Source organism: Heterocephalus glaber, unplaced genomic scaffold (assembly GCF_053883595.1).
Source record: "Heterocephalus glaber isolate CG9 unplaced genomic scaffold, H.glaber_assembly_v1.0 deba00001550, whole genome shotgun sequence".
Classification (NCBI taxonomy): domain Eukaryota; kingdom Metazoa; phylum Chordata; class Mammalia; order Rodentia; family Bathyergidae; genus Heterocephalus; species Heterocephalus glaber.
The window spans coordinates 7,785,534-7,798,025 of record NW_028258343.1 but is presented as its reverse complement, the minus strand read 5'-3'; the positions used below and the strand labels follow the sequence as shown (position 1 = coordinate 7,798,025).

General features: G+C 32.7%; 1 protein-coding gene across 1 annotated transcript in view; it reads right to left on the bottom strand.

The window, feature by feature from the left end:
- Vta1 (vesicle trafficking 1) overlaps nucleotides 1–12,492 on the bottom strand; it is a 57,458-nt gene that overhangs the window by 22,453 nt on the left and 22,513 nt on the right. The window contains exons 2-4 of the mRNA XM_004846050.4: nucleotides 9,259–9,353; nucleotides 6,401–6,528; nucleotides 5,739–5,814 (exon numbers count right to left, since the gene is read on the bottom strand). Coding sequence (XP_004846107.2) covers nucleotides 5,739–5,814; nucleotides 6,401–6,528; nucleotides 9,259–9,353 — 299 coding nt within the window. The remainder of the gene's footprint in view (nucleotides 1–5,738; nucleotides 5,815–6,400; nucleotides 6,529–9,258; nucleotides 9,354–12,492) is intronic.

Below are 12,492 nucleotides of genomic sequence, written 5' to 3'. Positions count from 1 at the left end.
ACTTTTTTTGCTAGTGAATAAACATGTACACTAAACCTGAAGGTACCATTCGACCTAGGCATGCATGGAAGGGTTAGTGGATAGGGTTGAGGGTATCTGTGAGCACTCCTCCACTTATGCACAAAAGTACAATGCACACACTGAAGACAGAACCTGTGGTTTTCATAACATTTTCAAAGTAGTGATATAAAAGGGACTAATAATCTCTAACTTGGTGGTGACATCATAGGCAATAAATTTATAATCTTAGTCTCTAAATTCTCCCAGACATATAAACAAGAAGTGGTTTCTGTAACTCCAGAAACACTGGAATGGAACATGAGAAATGCTTGAAAATTAAGAATTAATTATATTTATTATCCTAATGGCTAAAATGTTGTTTTCTGTACCATTTAAGAGTAAGAGGAAGACAATGCATTCCCTTACACTTTCATTGTACATTTATAAGATCGAGGGCAATCTTATATACAACAGTTATCAAAAAACAGAAAGAAATTTAACATACAATGCTACTGTTTGATCTACAGTTATAGTAAATTCTGTCAATTGCCTCAATAATGTATTCTGCAGTTATATCTGCTCCACGTCTGGATCTAATCTAAGGAATATGAATTATTTAGTGGTGATATTCATTCAGACTTCACTCTGGAATGTCATTTGTTAGTTTTTCTTGACCTTGAGATTTAAAAAAAATACTAACGTAGCTGTAAAATGTCTATTGATCTGGATTTAGCTCATGTTTCTTCATGACTAGATTCATTTTATGCATTTCTGGCAGTACTGCCATGGAAGGGATGCTTATCTTTCTCAGTTCATCTTATCAGGAGTCACACGATGCCAACTTGTCCCGATATTGGTGATGTTAGGCTACAGGACTTGGTTAAAGAGGTGAATGACAAGTTGAACCCTTATAAGCTATTTTCCTCTTTGAAATTAATAGGCAACATGAGGGAAGACATTTATTAGAATTCTACTGTAAAGAGCCTCCTCTGCTTTTCCATCATTTATTCATTTTACTTGTCAGTAAGGACCCATGTATTCTTATTCAGTTGGGTTATTACCCACTACCATCATTCTTACTTGGATGATAAAATTATTCCTGGCGTGAACAGTCAGAATCCTTTCAAGTTGGCTGCAGGGTCCCCTGATATTTTTCTGACACAAGAAGGTCAAGCTTTTCTTAATGCTTTCCCTGACCCAACTCAAGATTCAGTCTTTTGAGTAAGAGTCCTGGCTCTTGTTATGGAAGGCTGGTATTTTGAACCCCAATTAAGGCACCTGTAGGGCTCATTGCAACTAGAGTATCAGTGCTTCTGGGTCTTCTCAATATAGAGATATAGAAACAATGCTTTGTATGTATATTTACACAAAGGTATATATTATATATACACACATATACAGTATATACATATTTACACTATATATTAATGCAATATATTCAAAAACACAAATAGGATTCCTCTCATTTCAATCCAACATCACAATCTAGTTTTCTCCCATCCTACACTATAATTTCTCCAAAAGTAAAAAACCTATCTATTTTTTTTTTATTAGATTTGTCTGTTACAGTATCATTTAAGAAGGGAATCATGCAGACTATATTCTTTGACTCTTCTTTTACTTAGGACATCTGCAAGATTCATCCATGTTTTTAGTTATACCAGTAGTCAGCGTCTTTTTATATCTGAGTAATGCCACAATTTGTTTATTAATTTCCTGGTTGGTAGACATCTGGATTGTTCCCAGCTTTGGGTTATTCTGAATAAATTTCCAATGAGTACTCCTGAACGGGTCTTTTTTGGACATATGTTTTCATTTCTCTTGGCTAAGTACCAGAAAAGGAATTGCTGAGTAAAACGGAAGGAGTTATGTTTAACTTTATAAAAACCTGCCAATTTTTTCCCCAAACTAGTTATAAAAATCTAACATTTCCACCAAGTTGGAAAGCTCTTATTTTTCCATATTCTAGACATTTGATAGGGTCAGCCTTTATTCATTTTAGTTAATATTAATCATTTTGAAACTACTTAATCCACTGTTGAGAGCATGTTATAATCTCTAATGATTTTTGAATTTTTCTTCCAATTTCTGTCAATTTTGTTTCATATAATTTAAAACTCTTGCTATTAGGTGCTTATTTATAACTATGGTTTTTTGATTCAGTACTTTGTTGTTAAAAAATGTCCCATTTTGCTATTAACTTTTTTTTCCTTAAATTCTTTTATTGGTACATTTTAGGTATACAATACATTTACATTTCTCGTTGGGATCTTGTACCTGTACATGACCTATCTTGGTTCTTACTTTTTCCCTATTCCCTGTCCTCCCTTCACCCTCTCCATCCTTCCCTATTTATAAAGACTTTGTTTCTTTTTTCTTCCATTTCTCATAATTTTTCTTTTCCCTTCTTTCCTTTCCCCTACCCCTCCCACTTCCCCTACCCCTTTGGACCTTTTCTTCCTATTTTGCATTATCAATTATTCATTTTAATTATCGGTACATTTTTAGGTATACAATATAATGACATTCATCTTAAAGTCTACTTAATACTATTATGGTCACTTCAAATTTTGTTTACTTATTGTCTGCATTAAATGTCTTTTTTCCACTATTTTCACTGTATTTAAGGAATATCTTTTGTAAACAGCATAGAGTTAAGCCTCATTTTTATTCATCTACTCTAAAAATCTACTTTTATGCAGGAGTTCTGGTTTATTATGCTATATTGACCTAGTTGTACTCAAACCTAAATTTTTTACTTGTTTTGTGTTTGTGTCATCTTTTTTTCTTTCCTTTCCATACTTTTCACACTATCAAATATATATGTACATATAATTATCAAATATATATGTACATACAATTATTTCTGCTTACACAGTCATGTATTTTTTAAAGAAACAAAGAACATATATAAATCTTTTATATTTACTTAAAATATGTCCACTGTATATTCACTCCTGTAGATTGAAATTTCCATTATGTGTCATTTTCCTTTAGACTGAAAAACTTACTTTTAGCCATTCTTTAGATCTTTAGGGAAGATCTGCCATCAATGAGCTAATTGGCCAGAAAATACCTTTTACTTTATGTTCATTCTTTGAAGTATAATATTGTTGTTACAGATACATTTCTGAGTTGACAGGGGTTCTTTTCATTCTTCTTTCATGACTTGAAATGTAACACTTCATTCTTTTCTGGTCTCTACTTTTTAAAATGAGAAGTTAGGCATCCTTTAAAGCACTGTTATCCTATGTGCCATGTACTGTTTCCTGAGACTGCATTTTCAGGATTTTCTCTTTTACCACTGGACCTCATCCGTTTCACTTCGATGTTCTGAAGTGTAATTTCCCTTGTATTTATCTTACTGGGGGTTCACTGAGCTTCTTAAGTTTATTACTACTTTTTGTAACCAATTTGAAAAATCTCTTGTCATTATTTTTTCAAATGTCTTTTCTTCCTTTTTTTCTATTGTCTTTTTCAGACTCCAGATGGACTGGTTAACTTTTCCAAATATAGTAACAATAATACATAATGTCTATGTATTTCTGAATAAATTAATTTAAATATAAAGTAAATATATAGGATTGATTAGGACAGTTTCTTTTGAAATTTTCATGCACTGATAATATTCTTTCTAAATACAGAACACCAGAATACATATTATTAAAACATGGCCCATTCACCCATTCATTATTACATAATAAAGTTATGCTTCACATTCAAATTACAGACTGAAATTATTTTGGAGTTTGAAGCATTTCAGATTTTGAATTTTTGGACTAGGTATGTTCAAGAGGTACAGTCTACGTAGATAGTCCAAAATCCAAAACCTGGAAACACTCTGGTCCTACACACTTTGAATAAGGGAAATTTAAACATGTTTTACAGAAATCAAGAGTATTTAGAAAATTCATAGGAAATCAGGCTTATGTTTTGTATATCTTTTTAAAGTTTCACTTCTCTAGTAACTTATTTGTTACTTGAATTTACATTTTATAAAACTGTTCATCTGCAAAGGATTAGAAATTTAAGAAAGGATTAAAAAGAATAAATCTTTATCACAGTTTGATAAAACTGTGATATTATCCTGGACTATAGCACCTGGGACACTGTACTTATTTTTTTTATGACTTTCAATTTTTACACTATAATTCAGAATTATGAAAAGTGAAGCACAATATATGTAACATGTGTAAGCACAGTACCAGGCAAATAGCAGGTGCTGCAAGTAGATAGCTTTCCTGTATTTCTTCATTAATATAGCATATATCATCACAGTTACTCTGTGCCTCCAAGTTAGATTACAACATCCATGAAGGCACAAATCTGACTATCCCATATTAGTGGAAACAAAAAATAAGAACAGTATTACATTTTACCACCAATTTTCGTATTTTTCCAAAGTTAGTAATATTTATCTTTTACCAAAGATTATGACTGAAAAGGTAAAATGTTATCTATTCCTGAAATATTGCTAGTATTGGAATAAATCTAAAATACAATAAAATGAAGCCTATTAAAAACATTGATCACAAACACGTTATACACTAAGGTACTACAGAAAGAAAATAAAGTATTTGTATTCTGAACATCCTTTATAAAATTAAAAACAGTAATATGTACTCTGGTGATTCTCTCTGTAAACCTTACTGATTCCATGACAGCCACAGGAATATTAGAAGCTTACAAAACCAATTAATTAAAATACTGAGAAAAAATTTATAAGGCACAGATAAAAGGGATAAATACATATACTTAAAGCACAAGTAAGAGTTAAGAAACATAAAAATGGCAGATAAAATGGTTTTTTAAAACTAGAAACAACAAGGCCGGGGATTTAGCTCAGTGGTTCCAGCGCCTGCCTGACAAGCGCAAGGTTCCAAGTTCGATCCCTGGTACCAAAAAACAAAACAAACAAAAAAACCCCTAAAAACAACAAAAACCCCAGCTGAAGACCAAAGAAAATGTAGACTAGTTTTATACAACCATGAGCAATGATATGAAATTAGAAAGGAAAAAATCTGAGGAAATGGACCAAGAAAAATGCTGTAAATGAGATCTACTAAATTATTTTTTATTTTTTATTTTTTTTAGATCTACTAATTTTTTACAAGAGTTATAAAAGAAAATTCTGGGTAAACAGTCTGAATATTATATCCACCTATGGATAAAAAAAGGAAAAGCTGACTATAGCAACATTTGAAATATCAACTAATTAGCCACTATTTTATTTTGATCGCACTCTCTATACAGATTCATAGTTAATGCCAAAGAAGCCAGAAGAATGAGACAAAGCCTCCTCTCTCCAAGTACTTGATTAGAGATGAAGCAGGAACAAATAGGCCTAAAATGTCTTTGCTTCTGGAATGTCTATCAAATAACAGTGTAGAAACTTAACACAGGATTAATAGCAATACGAACCCTTAAGAAAATCTGAACTTGTGGTGTCCAAAACAGTAGCCATACATATGGGGGAGAGTAAAATACTTGGATTTAAAGAACTTACTATAAAAAATAAAATATATTATTAAAAAATAAATATGATTTCTATACTCTTTGAGAAAAAATATTTCACCTCTTTCTTTTTAGTTTTTAAAAGTGGTTAATAAAACATTTTTAGTTACCTTGTTTCCACCAATTTCCGATGGACATGCTGCTCTAATAGCATAATAAGAAAACTGATAAAAAGCAACATTACTTATCTTCAGCTACTAAGACAATAAAAAATGTACACTCACTTCATCGGTGAGTTCTCCAAATACTGTTATGACATCTATTAAAAGGCTTGCAGTGTAGAAGGACTTGATCATATTTCTGGAAGAGAAAAAAGAACTGGTCTAGTTTAAATGAAAACATTAAAAATGTACAGTACTGTCATGCAAGAGAAAATTCCAATGTTTACAAAAGCACTCTGAAGTTAATGTTTTCAATAAAATCTAAGTTTGAGGACACAATGGAACTCTTCTGCTAATGTTACTAGAAGAAAGCAACAATATTTACAAGCAAATATACTATGACTGTATTTTATGGTTTTGATTTTAAAAAATGTAGATTGTTTGAGTCCATTTCAAACCATAACACATTTCTTTGTATTTAAATATTATAATTATAAAAAATTATATATTATTATTACAATAATTTGAATTTGTTGGAATATTTTAAAAACTTATTTTGGCTAAAATCAACTCTTAAATTTCACTAAATGTTAAATAATGGCTAACGAGGGAACATTTGCTGAGTTGTCCTGGGTTGTTCTTCCTTCAGCCATTTTCCTTAAAAACTAAGGGCCACATTTGTGACCCAAAATCATTCTGAGGGTCTCTGAAAGTATTAAAAAAAAAAAAAGTAGGTAAGTAGTAACTAAACTTATAAAATCAATTTTATGTTCCTCTTTACTTACTTATGAAATCGCCCAGCACGATCTTCATTATCTGCGTACAAAAACATTTTCAAAGCGTAATTCTCCAAATGAGCAGAACCAACTATTTCTTGTGTAATAGCTTCATTATCACCCAACTGTTTCTTAAGCTAAAATAAAATCACATATACAGCATATGAGTTTGTAGGATCACAATGGTCTACTTAAGCACAAATAAGTCTAATAATCATTTTAAGTAAATTATATTTATTTCAGAAGGACATATCATTGAAATCTTTCAAAATAAAGATGCTATATCTCAGCCCAAAGTATTTAAAATGAAAGCAAATTCTTATACAACTATGAGCAAACAAACTTATAATAACCTAAAAGTATAATTTAGCTGTGAAGACCAAAATAAAGAATAAAAAGATAATATATATCTAGGTGTCCTTGTGTAGCATGAGACAAATATTTCTAAATAATAATATACCAGGTATTATCTGTTACTATAAAAGGGAATTTAAAAAAGTTCTTACCTAAGCACATACAATTTAAGTTTTTAATATATTCCCATTTCAACTTCTTCTACAAATATAAAAAACTATCTCTCAGAGCCCAGTGTGTTAAAAAGAGATATATCTCAGGCTGGGGATTTTGCTTAGTGGTTCTGGAGCACAAGGTCCCGAGTTCAATTCCCGGTAACAAAAAAATAAAGAGATATATCTCTAAGTAAGGTATAAAATGACAGACTCAGAATCAGATTATGGAAGCTTCTTAAATTTAAATGCCTCAAATTAACACAATTTACAACTATGTAAATTGCCAGTTTGTATAAACCTTTATATATAATAATTTAAAGTATTTTCAAAACAACACAGTTGCTACTTTTTACTCGACTGTCATAATGGGTTATGATTTTCTGTAATTTCAGATTTGACCATCGTATTGTTTTTTAAAAATTGCTTTTATCAAAGATGTTATAAAGTGAAAAATTAAATTTAAAAATGGTCTCAGCCAGCCTGGAGTGAATAGTGACTTCAAGGCCAGCCTGAACTAAACAGCAAGATACTGTCTCAAAAAAAAAAAAAAAAAAAAAAAAAAAAAAGCCTCAGGATTTTTCACAAAACCAACACTCTCATAATTAAAACAGAGTAATTTAATGTCTACAAGAGATTTAATTTGTGAAGACAAATGAAATTTTAGATTTAATTCTAAAAAAATTTCATTGGAAGTATGTTATTTCATCTTCAATAGAAAATATCTGGCAAGAAAATCGTAATGGATTTTAAGTTTTTAAATTGTAAAACAAATATACCAATGACAGATGAGTCTTCACTGGGAATAAACTTATTTTACTTATTATTTCAACTTCTGATTAGTCCCCTCATAAATATGATTTTAGGCTCTGTTCACTATAATAAAAGAAGTTTGAGTTTTGTCTTTTCCAAAGTTATTGCCTTTGCTGTTACTGTTACACGGTACTGTGAAATTAATAAAGAGATATATTCTCTTTAAAATTTCTTTGGGAGTTGGAATTTTACAAATATATTGCATTCATGAATACATTCTCCCTCCAGCCCTAACTTAACCCCCCAAAGAGTATTCAGGTTTATCGTCTATCTAGAGAAGCAGCATAGAGATGAAGTCCAGACAGGCTCCAGGGGCACCTGACTTCCCTCAGTGGTGCCACCAGGCCACCATGGGTGGTTAGCTGATGACAGGAGTTCTGAGTCAGGAGGCCAGAGTCACACCACGTTAGAAAACCACTACCTACAGCTGCTCACTACAACCAGCCTGGGAAGTTGTGTCCTGGGGCGAGCCTTGATCTGAATAATAAATTTCCAGTGATAAAGAAAAACAATGAAAGTAAGTTCTGGGTTGACTAGTATATATATTTTTATTTCATGTGTCTAAATTTTGTTTCCCTAAGCAAAAAATACAACTGATCAAATAAAGAGGTTTCAGCAGGGTGTGGTAGGAAATGTCTATAATCCCAGCAGTGTGGGAGGCTAAGGCAGGATGACTGCAGATTCAGTCCATCCTGGACAACTCAGTGATGAGGAAGACCCTATTTTACAAAAACAAAAAGGGACTGGAGATGTACTCAGTGCAATCCCCAGTACCACCAAAAAAAGTTTCTAAAGTTTCTAATTCTGAGTAGTTTACATAACTGAACAAACAGCAAGTAAGCCACAATATCAATGTTAACAGTCTTGGAGGAGGGAGATGGGCCAATGTGGACTAAGAGAGAAACCAGGGAGAGACAGGCAGAGGAGTTACAGGAGAGAGCCCTGATTATGAAGTATGAGGACTATGGCTGGGAACCACATTCTTTATGCACCAACATCCACTCCAACTCATTCAATTTCTCCTCCACAGTGACCTGTGAAGTTATATCATGTTTAAGAATATGACTCGGAACAAGTCACCCATCACACTCCTGCAAGGAGGGGAAGGATGCCTGGACCACAGGAGCATCTTGCCCTGGCACTAAGAGAGGAAGAGGCTACAAGCAATTGATAGCATGTCCTTCATCATCTCTTTCACCAAATACATAACGCATTTCATTATAAGAGCTATTTAAAAATTCCCATATCAATCATTCATGAGATTGCATGAAAAAAGTGAGAAAAGATTCATCACTTATGAAAGAATAAACCAAAAGCCATGTACAGCAGTGTGGAAGAAGATATAACATATATGAGAAGATATTTGAAGCTACTTTAATTTAGAAATATGGTGTAACTTTTTAAAAATTTTATGTGGTTTTCCTCTGGTAGTATAATGACATTGTTGAGTGCAATCAAGGGAAAGAAATAAATTACAACACACACACACACACACAAAATAAAGTAGCATTTAAGACATAATCAGATAATAAATTATCTTTAACTTACAGCTTCTAATTGATCCATTAGCTTTGATAAAAATTTACGACATTCAGGAGTTTTACTATCAATCTTCATTCCAGTTTGCATAGCATATAACCGACCTACAAAGAAAAGAAAATTAAGTTGACATAAACAAGCATATTTTACAACTTCCTTTCAAGTGACTGAATGTTTATTATATGTACATGTTTTGTCTAACAAGCAATTTAAAATTTAACTACATTTAAAATAAAATTTTGATTTCCCATGGATCTGTAAATAGAAAGAACACAAAAATATTACCCATGATAACACAATTCACCAAGCAAGACTTCCTCTTGTAGCATTATATTAAAAAAAAAAAAAAAAAAAGACCAGATAGAACCTTAATAAAAGGGGCTACAATTTAATTGCCAAGAAAAGACACCCAATACAGCATAGAATTGTGAGAAAGGAGTCTTGAACCTGGGTTATTAGGGAGAAGGTTTTAGTCATTTTTATATATATTCTCTCTCTAAATAAACAAGCCTCTCATTTGAAAAAAGTTAATACAAACATTAGAAATAAGACTAAAGCTAATGAGGGTGAAAGCACCACCATTTTACTAGCTTTCCTTGTGATAAGATCCATGAACAGTTTTGGTGGTAACTACTGTTATATTGTGTAGATACGTCTGTAAGTCACCACTTACATAAATTCAACAATATGTCCTGTGGATCAGTAGCAGCACTACCATTTCCAGAATATACATGCATCATTTTAACTACAACACATCTAGGTAGTTCTCAAATTTTCATTTTTACATGTGATGTTTTTCATGGCTACAAATGATAAAGCCCTACCTTACTTTCTTGGGCATACATGGAAGAGTTCCCTGGGCTAGATAGCAAGGGGTGGAGTTCCTGGTCCAGCGTGGTAGGTCTTTTTTCATTTCATAATCCACTCCTAAACTGCCCTTTGTTGGGAGCAATGCTAGATAATTCTAGGGGAAAATCATTTGATTAGGCCTAGTTCTTCCACCTACAGGCCAGCTATGGCATTCCAAGACATAATTCCATTTTGGCCTGGGTCACAACTGAGATCTCAATGATCCTGTGATGCTGTAATGCTCCAGGACAAGACCACACCTGTGGGAGACACCCTGAGAGGAACCAAATCTTCATCTGTGTAGTTCCTGGAAGGAACCAAATCTTCTTCTGCACAGTTCCTCATTGTTCTTAGATTTCCACCGCCCCCCAGTCTTTTGTTACACCTTGTTTATCCCAATGTGAAGTACTGAAATCTACATATTCATTTGTTACATTTGTTTCTCCTGATGTACTGAATAAAAGGTGCTGCAAGCTAGGGGTTTTTGTCTGTGCTGCGCAGAGCAGCACTGATCAGACCCAAAGCTCAGCTTCTTCTCAGTCTCATTTGTCTACCTTTCCTGTAATTCACCATGTGCTGCCGTGGCTCGCAGGAGACTAGGACTTGCTGCAGAGGTCCTGGTAACATCCCCATCCCCTGTTCCCTACAGCCCTTCAAAATAGTACCAATATACAGTTATAGCTATAATATATTTAAGTACTTATTTTCCTTAAGCTCACAAAAAATTGGTATTATTCAATTTAAATTCTTGTCAATCTGAGGATTGAAAGTGGTATCCCACGGACTATTAAAAAGTTCTTAGATATTTATTAGATAGCTCTGTTTTTCTGTGAATCAGAAATGGCTATATAAAAATATTTAGCTAGATTGGTTTTTAACAGCTTTGTAGCAATTCTTTATACATTATAAAGTAGAGAACTTTGTGAAACTATTCCTGTCTCTCTACTTCTTTTTAAAATCATGCAATCATCTTCTGTTTACTTCTGCTTGGTTTCTAATTAGAATTTAAACTCCATGACAATGGGGATTCTAGTCTTTTAGTATGCTGATATACTCCTGGCATCTGGGCTAAGGCTTGGTTCCCAATAAGCATTTTCTGAATAGATAAATGCATGAATGAAAGAATAGCTCATTCTCCTCCACTGATTTAAATGTCACTTTTATCATTCATTATCATATATTATGTTTCCATGGGACAATGGTGCCCAATGGTCTACCCTACTGTTTTATTTACTAGAGCTGTAAAATAGAGTTTAGAATATGTTAGTTCTTTTAGAATTTCCAGTTTAGTTATGTCTACCTAATAAAATCCTCTTTAAAAATGTGTATAGTCACCTACTTATCGAACCTATTTGTGATTTTAATTTCAGTGATTTTATTTGAAATATTTTTAATGATTAGGTTTTTAGGGCTATCTAGGTTACAGAGTTTGAAATTTATTTATTGATGTATTTATTTCCTCATAACAAATTTAAGGATTTGTTCCATCTAGGTATTTAAGAGAGGAAAAAGAGTTTCAAAAGTGTCCTACAGATTTTCACTGCCATGTGGTGAAAAGTACCATGTGCACACGAGCTAGCAATGGACATTATTTTGACACACAGATACTATTTTGAGAAGCAAACAAAACAAACCAACAAAAACTCAACACCTTAGTTTAAATATCTACTGCTTTGCTCACAAATGTGCCTAAATCAACCCTCCTTTCTTCCCCTTTCTTCCCTTTCCTTTTTCTCCTCTTCTCTTTACATAAGCAGCCATATTCTTCAGCGAGTTGTCTAGATTCTTAACCCACTTCCCATTCCAGTCAATTGCTCCGACCCTCATCAAGGCATGGTCATCACACACCTCCTTTTCAAAGCACTTGTATCTCTTAGTTAGCCAAGATGTGTGCCAGACTTGGTCAGCAATTCAGTAATTTCTGTTTTACTTAAAATTGACAACTCTGACCACTTCGTTTTCATGAGTTGTCCATGTTGGTTTTTCCAGGGTCTGTGTTGCACTTGCATCTCTGTTTTTTAAAATGCATCACATTCTTGAGATAAAAAATATATTGGCTACAACTACTATACCCACTGTTTTAATTTCTGAATATTGTTTCAAGATACAGAGACTTAGCATGTTCATATTTGCAAAATTATTTGTGACTTTTTCCCTCCATCAAATTGAAGCTTAGCTTTTTGCTTTTTTATAACCTCCAGAGGCTTACTATTAAGTTATATATAATTTTTTCTGGCTTCTAATTATTTTCTTTTTCAAATTTAACTCTAACTTGTACTTCCACCCTAAGAGATTAGCATCTGTTTCAAAATCAATAAATAATCCGTTCCCTAATGATTTATGGTTCTTTTCTTCATATACTTTCACTTTTTATATTTTGGTATGAGGATCGAA